General features: G+C 67.4%; 2 protein-coding genes across 2 annotated transcripts; both read left to right on the top strand.

Annotated features, from left to right (window-relative positions):
* The first annotated feature begins 289 nt into the window (after positions 1-289).
* Positions 290-4,300, top strand: INPP1 (inositol polyphosphate-1-phosphatase). The gene is made up of 5 exons (XM_054295087.1): positions 290-493; positions 570-630; positions 1,292-1,495; positions 2,212-2,386; positions 3,592-4,300. Exons 1-5 carry the CDS (start codon positions 290-292, stop codon positions 4,298-4,300), a joined length of 1,353 nt encoding a protein of 450 aa, XP_054151062.1.
* Positions 4,301-5,404: 1,104 nt separating this feature from the next.
* CD63 (CD63 molecule) lies at positions 5,405-13,702 on the top strand. Its single transcript, XM_054295086.1, has 8 exons — positions 5,405-5,468; positions 6,071-6,148; positions 8,316-8,495; positions 10,456-10,530; positions 11,021-11,116; positions 11,979-12,122; positions 12,204-12,287; positions 13,486-13,702. Exons 2-8 carry the CDS (start codon positions 6,083-6,085, stop codon positions 13,549-13,551), a joined length of 711 nt encoding a protein of 236 aa, XP_054151061.1. The 5' UTR covers positions 5,405-5,468; positions 6,071-6,082; the 3' UTR covers positions 13,552-13,702.
* The last annotated feature ends 1,412 nt before the right edge of the window (positions 13,703-15,114 follow it).

Raw genomic sequence — 15,114 nt, 5'->3', positions numbered from 1 at the left:
GTCCATGTCCCTGTGTCCCCCTGTCCCCCTGTCCCCATATTCCCCTGTCCCCACATCCCCGTGTCCCCAAAATCCCACTCTCCATGTCCCAATGTCTCAATGTCCCAATGTCCCCACATCCCCGTGTCCCCAAACTCCCACTCTCCGTGTCCCCAGTGTCCCCCTGTCCCCATTATTCGGGGTCACTCCGGTCCCTTCCCGAGCGCGCCGCTGACCCCGCGCTGCCCCCGCCAGGTGTCGCCGCTGTATCGCGACTCTATCGCGGCGGTGTCGCGGCGGTGTCGCGGCCATGGCGGGGCTGCTGCCGGCGCTGGTGGCGGTGTCGCAGAAGGCGGCCGAGGTGGCGCGGCGCTGCCGGGCGGAGGAGCCGCTGTTCCGGCTCCTGGTGGCCGAGAAGTCGGGCCCGGAGCGCAGCGCCCGCTTCGAGCGCGACTTCAAGACCCTGGCGGACGTGCTGATCCAGGAGCTCATCAAACACGACCTGGGGACACAGGTGGGGACACTGAGGGTGGCCCGGGGGGGTGGCAGCTCCCGGGGTGTCCCCTGAGCCACCCCCGGTGTCGCCGCAGTTCCCCGAGCTCCGGGGACACATCCACGGTGAGGAGAGCAGCGAGTTCAGGGACGCCAACGGTGAGAGGGGACAGAGGGGACAGCGAGGGGACAGCGAGGGGACAGTGGGGACTGTGAGGGGACAGGGAGGGGACAGTGGGGACAGTGGGGACTGTGAGGAGACAGGGAGGGGACAGTGGGGACAGTGGGGACAGAGGGACAGGGGGGACAGAGGGACAGGGGGGACAGAGGGGACACACATGGGGATGTGGAGTCAAGGTCGGGGAGGGAGTCCCCATGTCCCCATATTCCCATGTCCCCATATCCCAATGTCACCCTGCCAGTGTCCCCGTGTCCCCGTGTCCCTGTGTCCCCGTGTCCCTGTGTCCCCATGTCCCCACATTCCCATGGCTGAGTCGGGGGTCCCTGGGCCATGTCCCTGGCAGGTGGCATGGTGACAGCGCAGGTCGGTGCCACCCTGGGTGTCCCCGTGCCATGTCCCTGTGTGATTTGGGGTCCCTGCAGGTGGCACGGTGACAGCGCAGGTCGGTGCCACCCTGGGTGTCCCCGTGCCATGTCCCTGTGTGATTTGGGGTCCCTGCAGGTGGCACAGTGACAGTGCAGGTCGGTGCCACCCTGGGTGTCCCCGTGCCATGTCCCTGTGTGATTTGGGGTCCCTGCAGGTGGCACGGTGACAGTGTGGGTCGGTGCCACCCCAGGGGCTGATTTGGGGTCCCTGCAGGTGGCACGGTGACGATCCAGGTCGGTGCCACCCCGGGGGACACGGTGGCCCTGCTGGTGGCCGTGCTGGGCCCCGAGCACACGCGGGCGGCCGAGCTGCTGGCAGAGGCCGTGCACCAGGAGGTGACACTTGGGGACGCGGAGCTGGATGGCATCGACCCCGGATTGTCCCCAGGGGACCTCGGGATCTGGATAGACCCCATTGGTGAGAGGGGGGGGGGACAGGGGTGGGATGGGGATGGGATGGGGACAGGAATGGGGACGGTGATGGGATAGGGACAGAAATGGGATGGGGACAGGGATGGGGACGGGGGGGGACAGGGATGGGGATGGGACAAGATTGGGACTGGGATGGGGACAGGGACCAGATGGGGTTGATGGGATGGGATGGAGGGGACAGAAACAGGAACAGGGACAGGGATGGGGACAGGGAATGTTGTGGGGTGGGATGGAGATGGGGACAGGGATGGGAACAGGGACAGGATGGGGACAAGGACAGGATGGAGACAGGAACGGGGACAGCATGGGGACAGGGAATGTTGTGGGGTGGGATGGGGATGGGGACAGGGACAGGATGGGGACAGGCACAAGGACAGGGGTGGGATGGGGATGGGAATGGGAATGGGGTGGGATAGAGGGGACAGAAACAGGGACAGGGATGGGAACAGGGACAGCATGGGGACAAGGACAGGATGGGGACAGGGACAGGGACAAGGATGGGGACAGGGACAAGGATGGTGACAGGGAACGTTGTGGGGTGGGGACAGGGATGGGATGGGGACAGAATGGGGACAGAAACAGGGACAGGGATGGGAACAGGGACAGGATGGGGATGGGAACAGGGATGGGATGGGGCCAGGGCCAGGGCCAGGGCAGGGCTGGGCACCCCGCAGACCCCCTGGCACCCCCTGGCCCCCCCAGACTCCACCAACGAGTTCATCGGGGGCCGCGAGGACGTGGCCGCCGTCGATGGCGTCGCCCCCGGGGGGCTGCGCTCGGCCCTGGTGCTCGTGGGGGCCTTCGAGCGCCGCAGCGGGGTCCCCGTGCTGGGGGTCATCAACGAGCCCTTCTTCCAGAGGGACCCCCAGACACACAGGTACGGCCTGGGCCCCCAGACGGGACTCCCGGGACCCCTAAACCTGCACCCCCAGATCCCTGGGACCCCCTGACAGCCCTGAACCTGAACCCCATTTCTCCTCACGCCACGGTCCCCATTCCCCCGCACCCCGGGGTCCCCCCTGATCCCCCACCCTGGGGTCCCCATTCCCCACACCCTGAGGTCGTAATTCCCCCATTCCCCCCCACCCCAGGGTCCCCATTCCCCCCACCCTGGGGTCCCCATTCCCCACACCCTGAGGTCGTAATTCCCCCATTCCCCCCCACCCCAGGGTCCCCATTCCCCCCATCCTGGGGTCCCCATTTTCCCCCACCCCGGGGGTCCCAGCCCCCCATTTCCCCCCATATCAGGGTCCCCATTCCCCCCATAGTGGGGACCCCATTTCCCCCCACCCTGGGGTCCCCATTCCCCCCATATTGAGGTCCCCATTCCCCACATCCCGGGGTCCCCAGTCCCCTCACCCTGGGATTCCGATTTCCCCATTTCCCTCATCCCAGGGTCCCTATTCTCCTCACCCTGGGGTCCCCATTCCCCCCTTGTCCCGGGGTCCCCATTCTCGCATTCCCCTCACCCTGGGGTCCCCATTTCCCCCATATTGGGGTCCCCATTTTCCCCCCACCTGGGGGGTCCCAGCACCCCATACCCCTAACCCACGGGTCCCCATTTCCCCCCATCCCAGGGTCCCCGTTGCCCCCATGTCGGGGTCCCAATCCCCCCCCCCCCCACTGTCCCTATCCCATCCCCCTCAATCTCACCCCCATGTCCCCAATCTCACCTCCGTGTCCCCCCAGTCCTACCCCCCCTGTGTCCCCCCAATCTCACCCCCGTGTTCCCCCCCAATCTCACCCCCGTGTCCCCCCAATCTCACCCCTGTATCCTCCCCCATCTCTCACCCCCATGTCCCCCAATCTCACCCTCCCGTGTCCCCCCATTTCACCCCCGTGTTCCCCCTCAATCTCACCCCCGTGTCCCCCCAATCTCACCCCTGTATCCTCCCCCATCTCTCACCCCCATGTCCCCCCAATCTCACCCCCATATCCCCCAATCTCACCCTCCCGTGTCCCCCAATCTCACCCTCCCGTGTCCCCCCATTTCACCCCCGTGTCCCCCCAATCTCACCCCTGTATCCTCCCCCATCTCTCACCCCCATGTCCCCCAATCTCACCCCGCGTCCCCTCCCGCAGGTGGCAGGGTCGCTACCACTGGGGGGTGGCTCACGGTGCCACCCGCCTGTGCTCGCTGTCCCCCCCGGTGCCCCGTGCCCGTCCCCGCGTGGTGCTGAGCCGGGCCGAGAGCGCGGCGGTCCGGGGGGCTCTGGCCTCGCTGGGGGGGGGTCCCCCGGTGTCGGCGGCCGGGGCCGGGTACAAGCTGCTCTGCGTGGCGCTGGGGCTGGCGGACGCCTTCGTGCTGTCGCAGGGCACGACGTTCGCGTGGGACTCGTGCGCCCCGCACGCCGTGCTCCGGGCCCTGGGCGGGGCCGTGCTGCCCCTGGCGGGGGCGCTGCGGGCGGGGGGCGCCCCCGGGGACCCCCCCGAGCTGCGCTACCACCGGCCCGGCCCGGGCACCGGGCCCGAGCGCTGGGCGAACCGGGACGGGCTCGTGGCGTTCGTGCATCCGCCGGTGCTGCGGGCGGTGCTGGCGGCGCTGCGGGGGCTGCGGGAGCTGGGGGGCGATGGGGACTTGGGGGGCACGGGGGGCGTGGGGGGCAATGGGGACACGGGAGGCACGGGGGACACGGGCGACAATGGGGACATGGGGGACAATGGGGACATGGGTGGCACAGGGCGCACGGGGGGCGATGGGGACTTGGGGGGCACGGGGGGCGTGGGGGGTTCGGGGGACACGGGGGGCAATGGGGACAATGGGGACATGGGGACCACGGGGGGCTTGTGACACGGGCTGGGGGACAATGGGGAGGCGGATTTGGGGGGCTGGGACCCCGGGGTGGGGGGTATGGGGGGGCTGGGGGATATTGGGGTGGGGGATTTGAGGGGCTGGGACCCCAAGACGTGGGGTATGGGGGCAATGGGGACATTGGGGTGGGGTCAGGAGGGGCTGGGACCCCGGGGGAAGGGGCTGGGGGATATTGGGGTGGGGGATTTGGGGGTCTGGGACCCCGGGTAAAGCGTAAAGGGGCGCAGGGACCCCGAGCTTGGGGTCAGGAGGGGTTGGGGGGCACTGGGGTGGGGGATTTGGGGGGCTGGGACTCCGGGTGTGGGGCAAAGCGGGGTCAGGACCCCCCGAGTGTGGGGTCAGGGGGTGACAGGGACCCCCGGGGTGAGGGGTCAGGAGGGGCTGGGACCCCCAGGGGGAGGGTCCGGGGTGTTTGGGACCCCCCGGGTGAGGGGCTGGGGGTCCCGAGGAGCTCGGGGTGCGGGACCAGGGGGACAGGGACCAAGGACGGGGGGACAGCGGGGACAGAGGGACAGCGGGGACAGCAGAGACCCCCGGGTGTGGGGTCAGGGGGATCTGAGACCCCCGGTATGGGGTCAGGGGTCACAGGGATCCTCGGTGTGGGGTCAGGGGGGGATCTGGGACTCCGGTGCGGATCGCGGTGGGAGCCCCGAGTCCCGGGTCCCCTGTGTGGGACCCCCGGTGTCCCCTCGGTGTCCCCAGATGTCCCCAAATGTCCCCCCCAATAAAGGGTCGCTCGGAGCCGTTGGTGTTTTGCTGGTCCCGGGGGGGCGGTGCCGGTGTCAGTCCCGGTCCCGGGGGGGCGGTGCCGGTGCCGGTCCCGGTTCCGGGGGGCGGTGCCGGTGTCGGTGTCAGTCCCGGTCCCGGGGGGGCGGTGCCGGTGCCGGTTTCAGTCCCGGTCCCGGGGGGGCGGTGCCGGTGCCGGTGTCGGTCCCGGTCCCGGGGGGGCGGTGCCGGTGTCGGTCCCGGTCCCGGGGGGCCGGTGCCGCTGTCGGTCCCGGTCCCGGGGGGGCGGTGCCGGTGCCGGTGTCAGTCCCGGTCCCGGGGGGGCGGTGCCGGTGCCGGTCCCGGGGCGGTCCCGGGGCGGTCCCGGGGCTCTCCGGGCTCGCCCCCGTCACATGATCCGGAGCCCTCGGGAAGGGCGGCGGTGAGCGGGACCGGGAGCGGGTGGGGAACGGCACCGGGACCACCGGAAACGGGGGGGAAACGGCACCGGGACCGGGGAAAACGGGGAAGGACGGGGAGGGGACGGACCGGCACCGGGACCACCGAGAGTTGGGGGAAAACGGCACTGGGACCACCGGGAGTGGGGAGAGAACGGCACCGGGATCGGGGGTACTGGGAGGGAAACGGCACCGGGACCACCGGGAGTAGGGGAAAGTGGTACCGGGACCACCGGGAGCGGTACCGGGACCGCCGGGAGTGGGTGGGAGCGATCCCCGGGACCCCCGGGAACCGGAAGGGGAACAGCACCGGGAGCGGGGCAGGGGGAAAACAACCCCAGGAGCACCGGGGACGAGGGATGGAGCAGAACCGGAACCGGGACCGGGACCCGGGAGGGAGCGGCGCCGGGAGTACCGGGAGCGGTACTGGGAGCACCGGGAGCGGCACCGGGAGCACCGGGCCGGGCTGGAGCCGTACCGGAGCCGGTACCGGTAGCGGGGCGGGGCCCGGCCCGGCGGTCCCGCGGCCGCGGGGAGCGGTACCGCTGCCGGTACCGGAGCCGGTGCTGAGCGGCGGCTCCCGCAGCACGGCCGGGCCATGGCGATCGAGGGCGGCATGAAATGCGTGAAGTTCTTGGTTTTCTTCTTCAACTTCATCTTCTGGGTGAGTTCCCACCGGGGGGGTCCCGGTACCGACAGAACCGGGGGGACCCTCCCGGTCACCCCAATTTGGGGGTCCCGGTACCGACAGAACCGGGGGGACCCTCCCGGTCACCCCAATTTGGGGGTCCCGGTACCGACAGAACCGGGGGGACCCTCCCGGTCACCCCAATTTGGGGGTCCCGGTACCGACAGAACCGGGGGGACCCTCCCGGTCACCCCAATTTGGGGGTCCCGGTACCGACAGAACCGGGGGGACCCTCCCGGTCACCCCAATTTGGGGGTCCCGGTACCGGGGGGGGTCCCGGTGCGGGGGAGTTGTTGTCGCTTTGTCACTTTGGGTGAAGCCACGTCCTGTCCCCAAAGGGGGCACGGGGGACCCCAAAATGAGGAGGGGACACCGGGGGAACCGGGAGGGATTGGGGGGACCGGGGAGGGTTTGGGGGGACCCCCGGGGGGGGCGGGACGGGGTTTTGGGGAAGTCGGGGTGAGGAAAGAGCGGCGGAGCCAACGGCCGGAGCCGGGGGGGGACATTGAGGGGACATTGAGGGGACACCGGGGGGGACACGGCGCCATTTCCCGCCCCCCCCCCGCCGGACCGGAGCCGTCCCCACCCGGCTGAGTCACCCCCGGAGTGGCCGCGGCGGGGGGGGACGGGACGCGGTGACACGGCGGGACACGGTGCCAACCCCCCCCGCCCCCATGGGAAGGGGTCTCTGAGGGGGGGGGGGGGGATGGTGGGATGGACCCCCCGGACCCCCCCGGGACCCCCAGCGCGGTTGGCGGCGCCCCCCCCGCGCTCTCGCGTGGCCGGAAGGCCGAAACTTCCTGAACTTCCCGCGGTGCCCCCCCCGCGTGTCCCCCCCGTGTCCCCTCCCCCCATTGGTGTCCCCCCCCCCCCCCCCCCATCTCGGTTTGTCCCCAGATTGGCGCCGCGGGGGGATTTGGGGAGGGGGTTGTGCTGGGGGGGGGGTCTCCAACTCATTGTGCCCCCCCCCGGGGGGGGGGGTCTCCGCTTCTGTCCCCCCCTTCCTCATTGTGTCCCCAAATTGGAGCAGAACGCGGCCCCGTGGGGGGATTTGGGGAGGGGGGTTTTGGGGAGCGGGTTGTGCATTGGGGGGGTCCCCAACTCTCTGTGCCCCCCCCCCCCCCGTGTTCTTCCCCCCCCCTCATTTTGTCCCCAAATTGGAGCAGAACGCGGCACCGTGGGGGAATTTGGGGAGGGGGTTGTGCCGGGGGGGTCCCTAACTCTCTGTGCCCCCCCCGTGTCCCCTAGAGTCCCCCTCCCCTCATTTTGTCCCCAAATTGGAGCAGAATGCAGTCCCTCAGGGGAATTTGGGGATGGGGTTTTTAGGGAGGGGGCTGTGCCGGGGGGGTCCCCAACTCCCGGTGCCCCCCCGTTTCCCCCCCCCCTCCATTTTGTCCCCAAGTTGGAGCAGAACGTGGCACCGTGGGGGAATTTGGGGAGGGGGTTTTTGGGGAGGGGGTTTTTGGGTAGGGGGTTTTTGGGGATGGGGTTTTTGGGGAGGGGGGATTTGGGGATGGGCTTTTTGGGGAGGGGGGATTTGGGTAGGGGGTTTTTGGGGATGGGGTTTTTGGGGAGGGGGTTTTTGGGGAGGGGGGATTTGGGTAGGGGGTTTTTGAGGAGGGGGTTTTTGGGGATGGGGTTTTTGGGGAGGGGGGATTTGGGTAGGGGGTTTTTGGGGATGGGGTTTTTGGGGAGGGGGTTTTTGGGGAGGGGGGATTTGGGTAGGGGGTTTTTGAGGAGGGGGTTTTTGGGGATGGGGTTTTTGGGGAGGGGGTTTTTGGGGAGGGGGTTTTTGGGGAGGGGGGATTTGGGTAGGGGGTTTTTGGGGAGGGGGTTTTTGGGGATGGGGTTTTTGGGTAGGGGGTTTTTGGGTAGGGGGGATTTGGGTAGGGGGTTTTTGGGGAGGGGGTTTCTGGGGATGGGGTTTTTGGGGAGGGGGTTTTTGGGGATGGGGTTTTTGGGGAGGGGGGATTTGGGTAGGGGGTTTTTGAGGAGGGGGTTTTTGGGGATGGAGTTTTTGGGGAGGGGGTTTTTGGGTAGGGGGTTTTTGGGGAGGGGGTTTTTGGGGAGGGGGTTTCTGGGGATGGGGTTTTTGGGGAGGGGGCTGTGCCGGGGGGGTCCCCAGCTCCCGGTGCCCCCCCAGGTGTGCGGCGTGGCCCTGGTCGCCATCGGCATCTACGCGCTCGTGGCCCTGGGCCGGGCCCCGGTGGGCGGCTCGGGCTGGAGCCCCGCGGCCCTGGTGGCCCTGGGCGTCGTCATCTTCTTCACGGCCTTCTGGGGCTGCTGCGGGGCCTGGCGGGAGAGCTACTGCATGGTCACCACGGTGAGGGGCGGGCCGCGACCCCCGGGACCCCCGGGGACACCCACAGGGACCCCAGACCCAGCCTGGAATGGGGACACCCACAGTGATACCCACGGGGACCCCAGACCCAGCCTGGAATGGGGACACCCACAGTGATACCCACAGGGACCCCAGACCCGGCCTGGAATGGGGACACCCCCAGTGATACCCACAGGGACCCCAGACCCGGCCTGGAATGGTCACCATGGTCAGTGAGGGGGGCGGGGACCCCCGGTGACAACCAGGGACACCCACAGGGACCCCAGACCCAGCCTGGAATGGGGGAACATCCCAGGGACACCCACAGGGACCCCAGCCCCTCATGGTCACCACAGTCAGTGAGGGGGCTGCGACCCCCGGGACCCCCCGGGACACCCACAGGGACCCCCGACCCAGCCTGGAATGGGGACACCCCCGGGGACACCCACAGGGACCCCAGACCCAGCCTGGAATGGGGGAACCCCCAGTGATACCCACAGGGACCCCCGACCCAGCCTGGAATGGGGGAACCCCCAGTGATACCCACGGGGACCCCTGACCCAGCCTGGAATGGTCACCATGGTCAGTGAGGGGGGCGGGGACCCCCGGTGACAACCAGGGACACCCACAGGGACCCCAGACCCAGCCTGGAATGGGGACACCCACAGTGATACCCACAGGGACCCCTGACCCGGCCTGGAATGGGGACACCCACAGTGATACCCACAGGGACCCCCGACCCAGCCTGGAATGGGGGAACATCCCAGGGACACCCACAGGGACCCCAGACCCAGCCTGGAATGGGGGAACATCCCAGGGACACCCACAGGGACCCCAGCCCCTCATGGTCACCACAGTCAGTGAGGGGGCTGCGACCCCCGGGACCCCCCGGGACACCCACAGGGACCCCAGACCCAGCCTGGAATGGGGACACCCCTGGGGACACCCACAGGGACCCCAGCCCCAGCCCCTCATGGTCACCACGGTAAGGGGGGCTGGGACCCCCGGGACCCCCCCCAGAGACCCCCAGGGACCCCTGATCCAGCCCCTCATGGTCACCCCGGTCAGTGAGGGAGGGGGCGCTGGGACCCCAGACCCAGCCTGGAATGGGGGAACCGCAGGGACCCCTGACCCAGCCCCTCATGGTCACCACGGTGAGGGGGGGCTGGGACCCCCGGGGATACCCAGGGACTCCCAGGGACCCCTGACCCAGCCCCAGCCCCTCATGGTCACCATGGTGAGGGAGGGGGCGCTGGGACCCCCGGGACCCCCTGGGACCCCAGACCCAGCCTGGAATGGGGGAACATCCCTGGGACCCCAGACCCAGCCCCTCACGGTCACCCTGGTCATTGTTGGGGGGGCTGCGCTCGGGACAGCCCCGGGACACCCAGGGACACCCCCTGGGACCCCTGAACCAGCCCGGAATGGGGAAACCCCCCCGGGACACCCACGAGACCCTTCAGGACCCCCCAGGGACACCCCGGGAACACCCCTGGGACCCCTGACCCACCCAGAATGGGGGAATCCCCCAGGACCCCCTAACCCCGCCCTTTGTGAGGACAGCGCAATGAACGTCCCTATCGGACCTCCCCTTGTGAACCCCTCCTTGTGGCCCCCCAACTCAGCCCCTCATTGTGCCCCCCCCCAACTTGATTTCCTCTCCGTGACCCTCCCTTTATCGAGACCCCCCTATTGTGACTCCCCACCATGACCCGACCCCCACCCTGACCCCCCCCATAAGCCCCCCTGTGACCCCCCCATGCCCCTCCTTAATCCCCACTAGGACCCCCCCTAACCTCTCCTTTGCCCCCCGCCCTGCCCCTGAACCTCAGCTGCGACCCCTCCCCAGCACCCCCAGTCCCCCAGACCCTTCTGCGACCCCTCCAGAGCTGCCAAAACCCCCCGAGACCCCCCTGATACCCCCCAGACCCCTCTGTGACCCCCCCCCCCCGTGCCCCCCCAGTTCGCTGTCCTGCTCAGCCTCATCTTCCTGGTGGAGATCGCCGCCGCCATCACCGGCTACGTCTTCAGGCACAAGGTGGGTGGGGGTCCCTTCCCTTCCCTTCCCTTCCCTTCCCTTCCCTTCCCTTCCCTCCCCTTCCCTTCCCGGAACCTTCCCTTCCTGGAACCTTCCCTTCCCTTCCCTTCCCTTCCCTCCCCGGAACCTTCCCTTCCCTTCCCTTCCCTTCCCTTCCCTTCCCTTCCCTTCCCTTCCCTTCCCTTCCCTTCCCTTCCCTCCCCTTCCCTTCCCGGAACCTTCCCTTCCCTTCCCTTCCCTTCCCTTCCCTTCCCTTCCCTTCCCTTCCCTTCCCTTCCCTTCCCTTCCCTTCCCTTCCCTTCCCTTCCCTCCCCTTCCCTTCCCGGAACCTTCCCTTCCCTTCCCTTCCCTTCCCTTCCCTTCCCTCCCCTTCCCTCCCCTTCCCCTCCCCCTCCCCCTCCCCCTCTCCCTCCCCTCTCTGGGGGTCCCCGACCCCTCCCCACCCCCGGGGGTCCCTGCCCCCCCCCGTGACCCCCCGGTGCCCCCCCAGGTGCACGGGCTGGTGCAGGAGGGGCTCTGGGAGGCCGTGAGGAGCTACGAGCAGGACCCGTCCCTGGCCGCCGCCCTGGATGGGTTCCAGCAGGAGGTGAGTCTGGGGTCTCCCTTAATTTGGGGAGGGGGCTGCTCCAGAACCCCTTCCTGGGTGGGTTCCAGCATAGGGGTCACTCCTAATTTGGGGAGGGGGCTGCTCCAGGATGGATTCCAGCGTGGGGGTCACCTTTAATTCACCCCCAGTTTGGGGAGGGGGCTGCTCCTTACTCCTGGATGGATTCCAGCATGGGGGTCAGCCCCAATTCACCCCTAATTTGGGGAGGGGGCTGCTCCAGGATGGATTCCAGCATGGGGGTCACCTTTAATTCACCCCCAATTTGGGGAGGGGGCTGCTCCTTACTCCTGGATGGATTCCAGCATGGAGGTCAGCCCCAATTCACCCCTAATTTGGGGAGGGGGCTGCTCCAGGACCCCTCCTGGGTGGATTCCAGCATAGGGGTCACCCCAATTTGGGGAGGGGGCTGCTCCTGGGTGGATTCCAGCATGGGGGTGACCCCAATTTGGGGAGGGGGCTGCTCCAGGATGGATTCCAGCATGGGGGTGACCCCAATTTGGGGAGGGGGCTGCTCCAGGATGGATTCCAGCATGGGGGTGACCCCAATTTGGGGAGGGGGCTGCTCCAGGATGGATTCCAGCATGGGGGTCACCCCAATTTGGGGAGGGGGCTGCTCCAGGATGGATTCCAGCATGGGGGTCACCCCAATTTGGGGAGGGGGCTGCTCCAGGACCCCTCCTGGGTTGATTCCAGCAGGAGCTGAGCAGGGGGTGACCCCACTTCACCCCCAGTTTGGGGAGGGGGCTGCACCTGGGTGGATTCCAGCCTGGGGGTGACCCCAATTTGGGGAGGGGGCTGCCCCAGGACCCCTCCCCACCGTTCCTGACCCGTTTCTGGGCAGTTTTCCTGCTGCGGGGTGAACAATTTCACCGACTGGGCGGGCGTGGCGCCCTTCGGTGCCAACGACTCCGTGCCCGCCTCGTGCTGCCGCCACCCCGGCCCCGCCTGCAACGTCCACCCGACCCCCAGCACCGTGTTCGCTGAGGTGAGACCCCTCCCCAATTCCTGACATGGCCCCTTTGGGGGTCCCTGAGCCCCCCTGACCCCCCTGTGCCCCCCATGCCAGGGGTGCCTGCCCAGCCTCGAGGCCTGGGTCAAGAGGAACGTGCTGGTGCTGGCGGCCGTGGCGCTGGGCATCGCCTTCTTCGAGGTGAGAGACCCCCCAAAAAATGGGGCTGGGACTCCCCAAATATGGGCTGGGATACCCCCAAAAAATGGGGCTGGGACTCCCCAAATAGGGGCTGGGATACCCCCAAAAAAATGGGGCTGAGATCCCCCAAATAGGGGCTGGGATACCGCCAAAAAATGGGGCTGGGACTCCCCAAATAGGGGCTGGGATACCCCCAAAAAATGGGGCTGAGATCCCCCCAAATGTGGGGGCTGCGAACCCCCCAAACAGGGGCTGAGACCCCTTCCTGAGAGGGATGAGGACCCCCAAATTTGGGGCTGGGACCCCCCAGAAAGGGATGAGATCCCCCCAAATGTGGGGGAAACCTGAGTTAGGGGTGAACCCTTCCTCAGTGGATCTGAGACCCCCCCAAATTTGGAGTGACCCCCCCCCAATATGGGGCTGAGACCCCTCCTCAGTTTGAGGGCTCAGACCCCTTCCATGTCAAACTGACCCCCCCCCCCCCAGTGTCCCTGTCTCCCCCCATTGTCACCGTCCCTGTCCCCCCATTTGTCCTTGTCCCCCCATGTCCCTGCCCCCACTGTCACTCTCCCTGTCCCCCCCATTGTCACTCTACCTGTCCCCTCTGTCCCCATTGTCCCTGTCCCCGCCATGTCCCTGTCCCCATTGTCACCAGCCCTGTCCCTCCGATGTCCCCATCCCTGTCCTCCTTGTCCCCGTTGCCACCGTCCCTGTCCCCCTACACCATCCCCACTGTCCCCATCCCTGTCCCCACTGTCAGCATCCCTCTCCCCAATGTCCCCCTCACTGTCCCTGTCCCCACTGTCCCCACTGTCACCGTCCTTGTCCCCCCATGTCCCTGTCCCCATTGTCCCCCCAGTGTCCCTATCCCTGTCCCCAATGTCCCCCCATTGTCCCTGTCCCCACTGTCCCCATCCCTGTCCCCACTGTCCCCATTGTCCCCACTGTCACCGTCCCTGTCCCCGCAGGTCCCTGTCCCCATTGTCCCTGTCCCCATCCCTGTCCCCACTGTCCCCACTGTCCCCACTGTCACCGTTGCTGTCCCCGCAGGTCCCTGTCCCCCCCCATGTCCCCCCACTGTCCCCACTGTCCCCACTGTCACCGTCGCTGTCCCCGCAGGTCCCTGTCCCCATTGTCCCTGTCCCCACTGTCCCCACTGTCCCCACTGTCCCCACTGTCACCGTCGCTGTCCCCGCAGGTCCTGGGCGTTCTCTTCTCCTGCTGCCTCATGCGGGGGATCCGCAGCGGCTACGAGGTCATGTAGCCCCCGTGTAGCCCCCTCCCCAAATTCCTGCCCCCCCTGGGGGTCCCGTGGGGGCTCCGGGGGTCCCAGCAGGGCCCAAGTGCCACCCCCCCCTTTGGGGGTCCTGGGGGGCTTTGGGGACCCCCGGGTTTGCAATAAAGAGGAAAAGCTTCTGGAGAGATGAGTGGGATTGGGGGGTTTGGGGGGTCTCTGGTGGCTTTGGGGGGGGTCCCTTTGGGGGGTCTTTGGGGTGGGGGGGGTCCGTCCTGGGTGGGACAAGGACCCTCGTGGGGTTTGGGGGTCTCTAATGGGGTTGGGGGCTCCATCCTGGAGTTTTGGGGTCCCCCATTGACCCCATGGGGTCAAGGGACTGCTCCTGGTGGCTCTGGGGGCTCTGAGTGCCACCTCGGTGTCCCCAAATCCTCAGTGTCCCTCAGTGCCACCTCGGTGTCCCCAAATCCTCAGTGTCCCTCAGTGCCACCTCCATGTCCCCAAATCCTCACGTGCCACCTCGGTGTCCCCAAATCACCCCGAGCTGAGTGAAAACAGGGACAGGCGAGTTCAGGGCGTTTATTCCCCACCCCGGGGGGGTTAATTTGGGTCTGGGGTCTCTCAGTGGCCTCCCTGGGCAGGATGAGGGCCAGGGCCAGCTCCATGAGCCCCAAGTGCCACCTCGGTGTCCCCAAATCTTTTAACCATGAGCAGATGCACGACAGACAAGTTCAGGGCATTTATTCCCCATCCTTTGGGGGATTGATTCCCTACTCCGAGGGGGTTTAATTTGGGTCTGGGGGCTCTGGGCCAGCCTGGGCAGGATGAGGGCCAGGGCCAGCTCCATGACACCCCAAGTGCCACCTCCATGTCCCCAAATCCCCTTTTAACCACGAGCAGAGCAAGGACAGACAAGTTCAGGGCATTTACTCCCCATCCTTTGGGGGATTGATTCCCCAATCTCGGGTGGGTTTATTTTGGGTCTGGGGTCTCTCAGCGGCTGCCCAGGGTGGGCTTGGGCAGGATGAGGGCCAGAGCCAGGTCCATGGAGCCCCAAGTGCCACCTCAGTGTCCCCAAATCCCCTTCTGACCATGAACAGAGCAAGGATGGGTGAGTTCGCAAGGTTTGTTCGCCACCCTTTGGGGATTGATTCCCCACCCTTGGGGGGCTCATTCCCCACTCTTGGGGGGGTTTAATTTGGGTCTGGGGTCTCTCAGCGGCTGCCCAGGACGGGTTTGGGCAGGATGACGGCCAGGGCCGGGTCTGTGATGCCCCAAGTGCCACCTCAGTGTCCCCAAATCCCCTTTTAACCTTAGACAGAGCAAGGACAGGTGAGTTTGGGGTGTTTATTCCCAATCCTTGGGGCATTTATTCCCCATCCTGGGTGGGTTTAATTTGGGTCTGGGGTCTCTCAGCGGCCGCCCAGGGCCGGCTTGGGCAGGATGACGGCCAGGGCCGGGTCTGTGATGCCCCAAGTGCCACCTCCGTGTCCCCAAATCCCCTTTTAACCTTAGACAGAGCAAGGACAGGTGAGTTTGGGGCGTTTATTCCCAATCCTTGGGGCATTTATTCCCCATCCTGGGTGGGTTTAA

The sequence above is a fragment of the Melozone crissalis genome, unplaced genomic scaffold (genome assembly GCF_028551555.1).
Source record: "Melozone crissalis strain CALT ecotype California unplaced genomic scaffold, PUWL_Pcris_2 ptg000495l_1, whole genome shotgun sequence".
Lineage (NCBI taxonomy): Eukaryota > Metazoa > Chordata > Aves > Passeriformes > Passerellidae > Melozone > Melozone crissalis.
The sequence above is the reverse complement of the archived record's forward strand: the minus strand, read 5'-3'. Positions and strand labels throughout refer to the sequence as shown.

Excerpts from the sequence above, each read along its gene's own strand:
- INPP1 (XM_054295087.1), top strand. The coding sequence starts at position 290 with ATGGCGGGGCTGCTGCCGGCGCTGGTGGCGGTGTCGCAGAAGGCGGCC. Across the intron at positions 494-569 it reads AACACGACCTGGGGACACAG|TTCCCCGAGCTCCGGGGACA; the intron begins GTGGGGACACTG and ends GTGTCGCCGCAG. Across the intron at positions 631-1,291 it reads CGAGTTCAGGGACGCCAACG|GTGGCACGGTGACGATCCAG; the intron begins GTGAGAGGGGAC and ends GGGTCCCTGCAG.
- CD63 (XM_054295086.1), top strand. The coding sequence starts at position 6,083 with ATGGCGATCGAGGGCGGCATGAAATGCGTGAAGTTCTTGGTTTTCTTC. Across the intron at positions 6,149-8,315 it reads TCTTCAACTTCATCTTCTGG|GTGTGCGGCGTGGCCCTGGT; the intron begins GTGAGTTCCCAC and ends GTGCCCCCCCAG. Across the intron at positions 11,117-11,978 it reads TGGATGGGTTCCAGCAGGAG|TTTTCCTGCTGCGGGGTGAA; the intron begins GTGAGTCTGGGG and ends GTTTCTGGGCAG.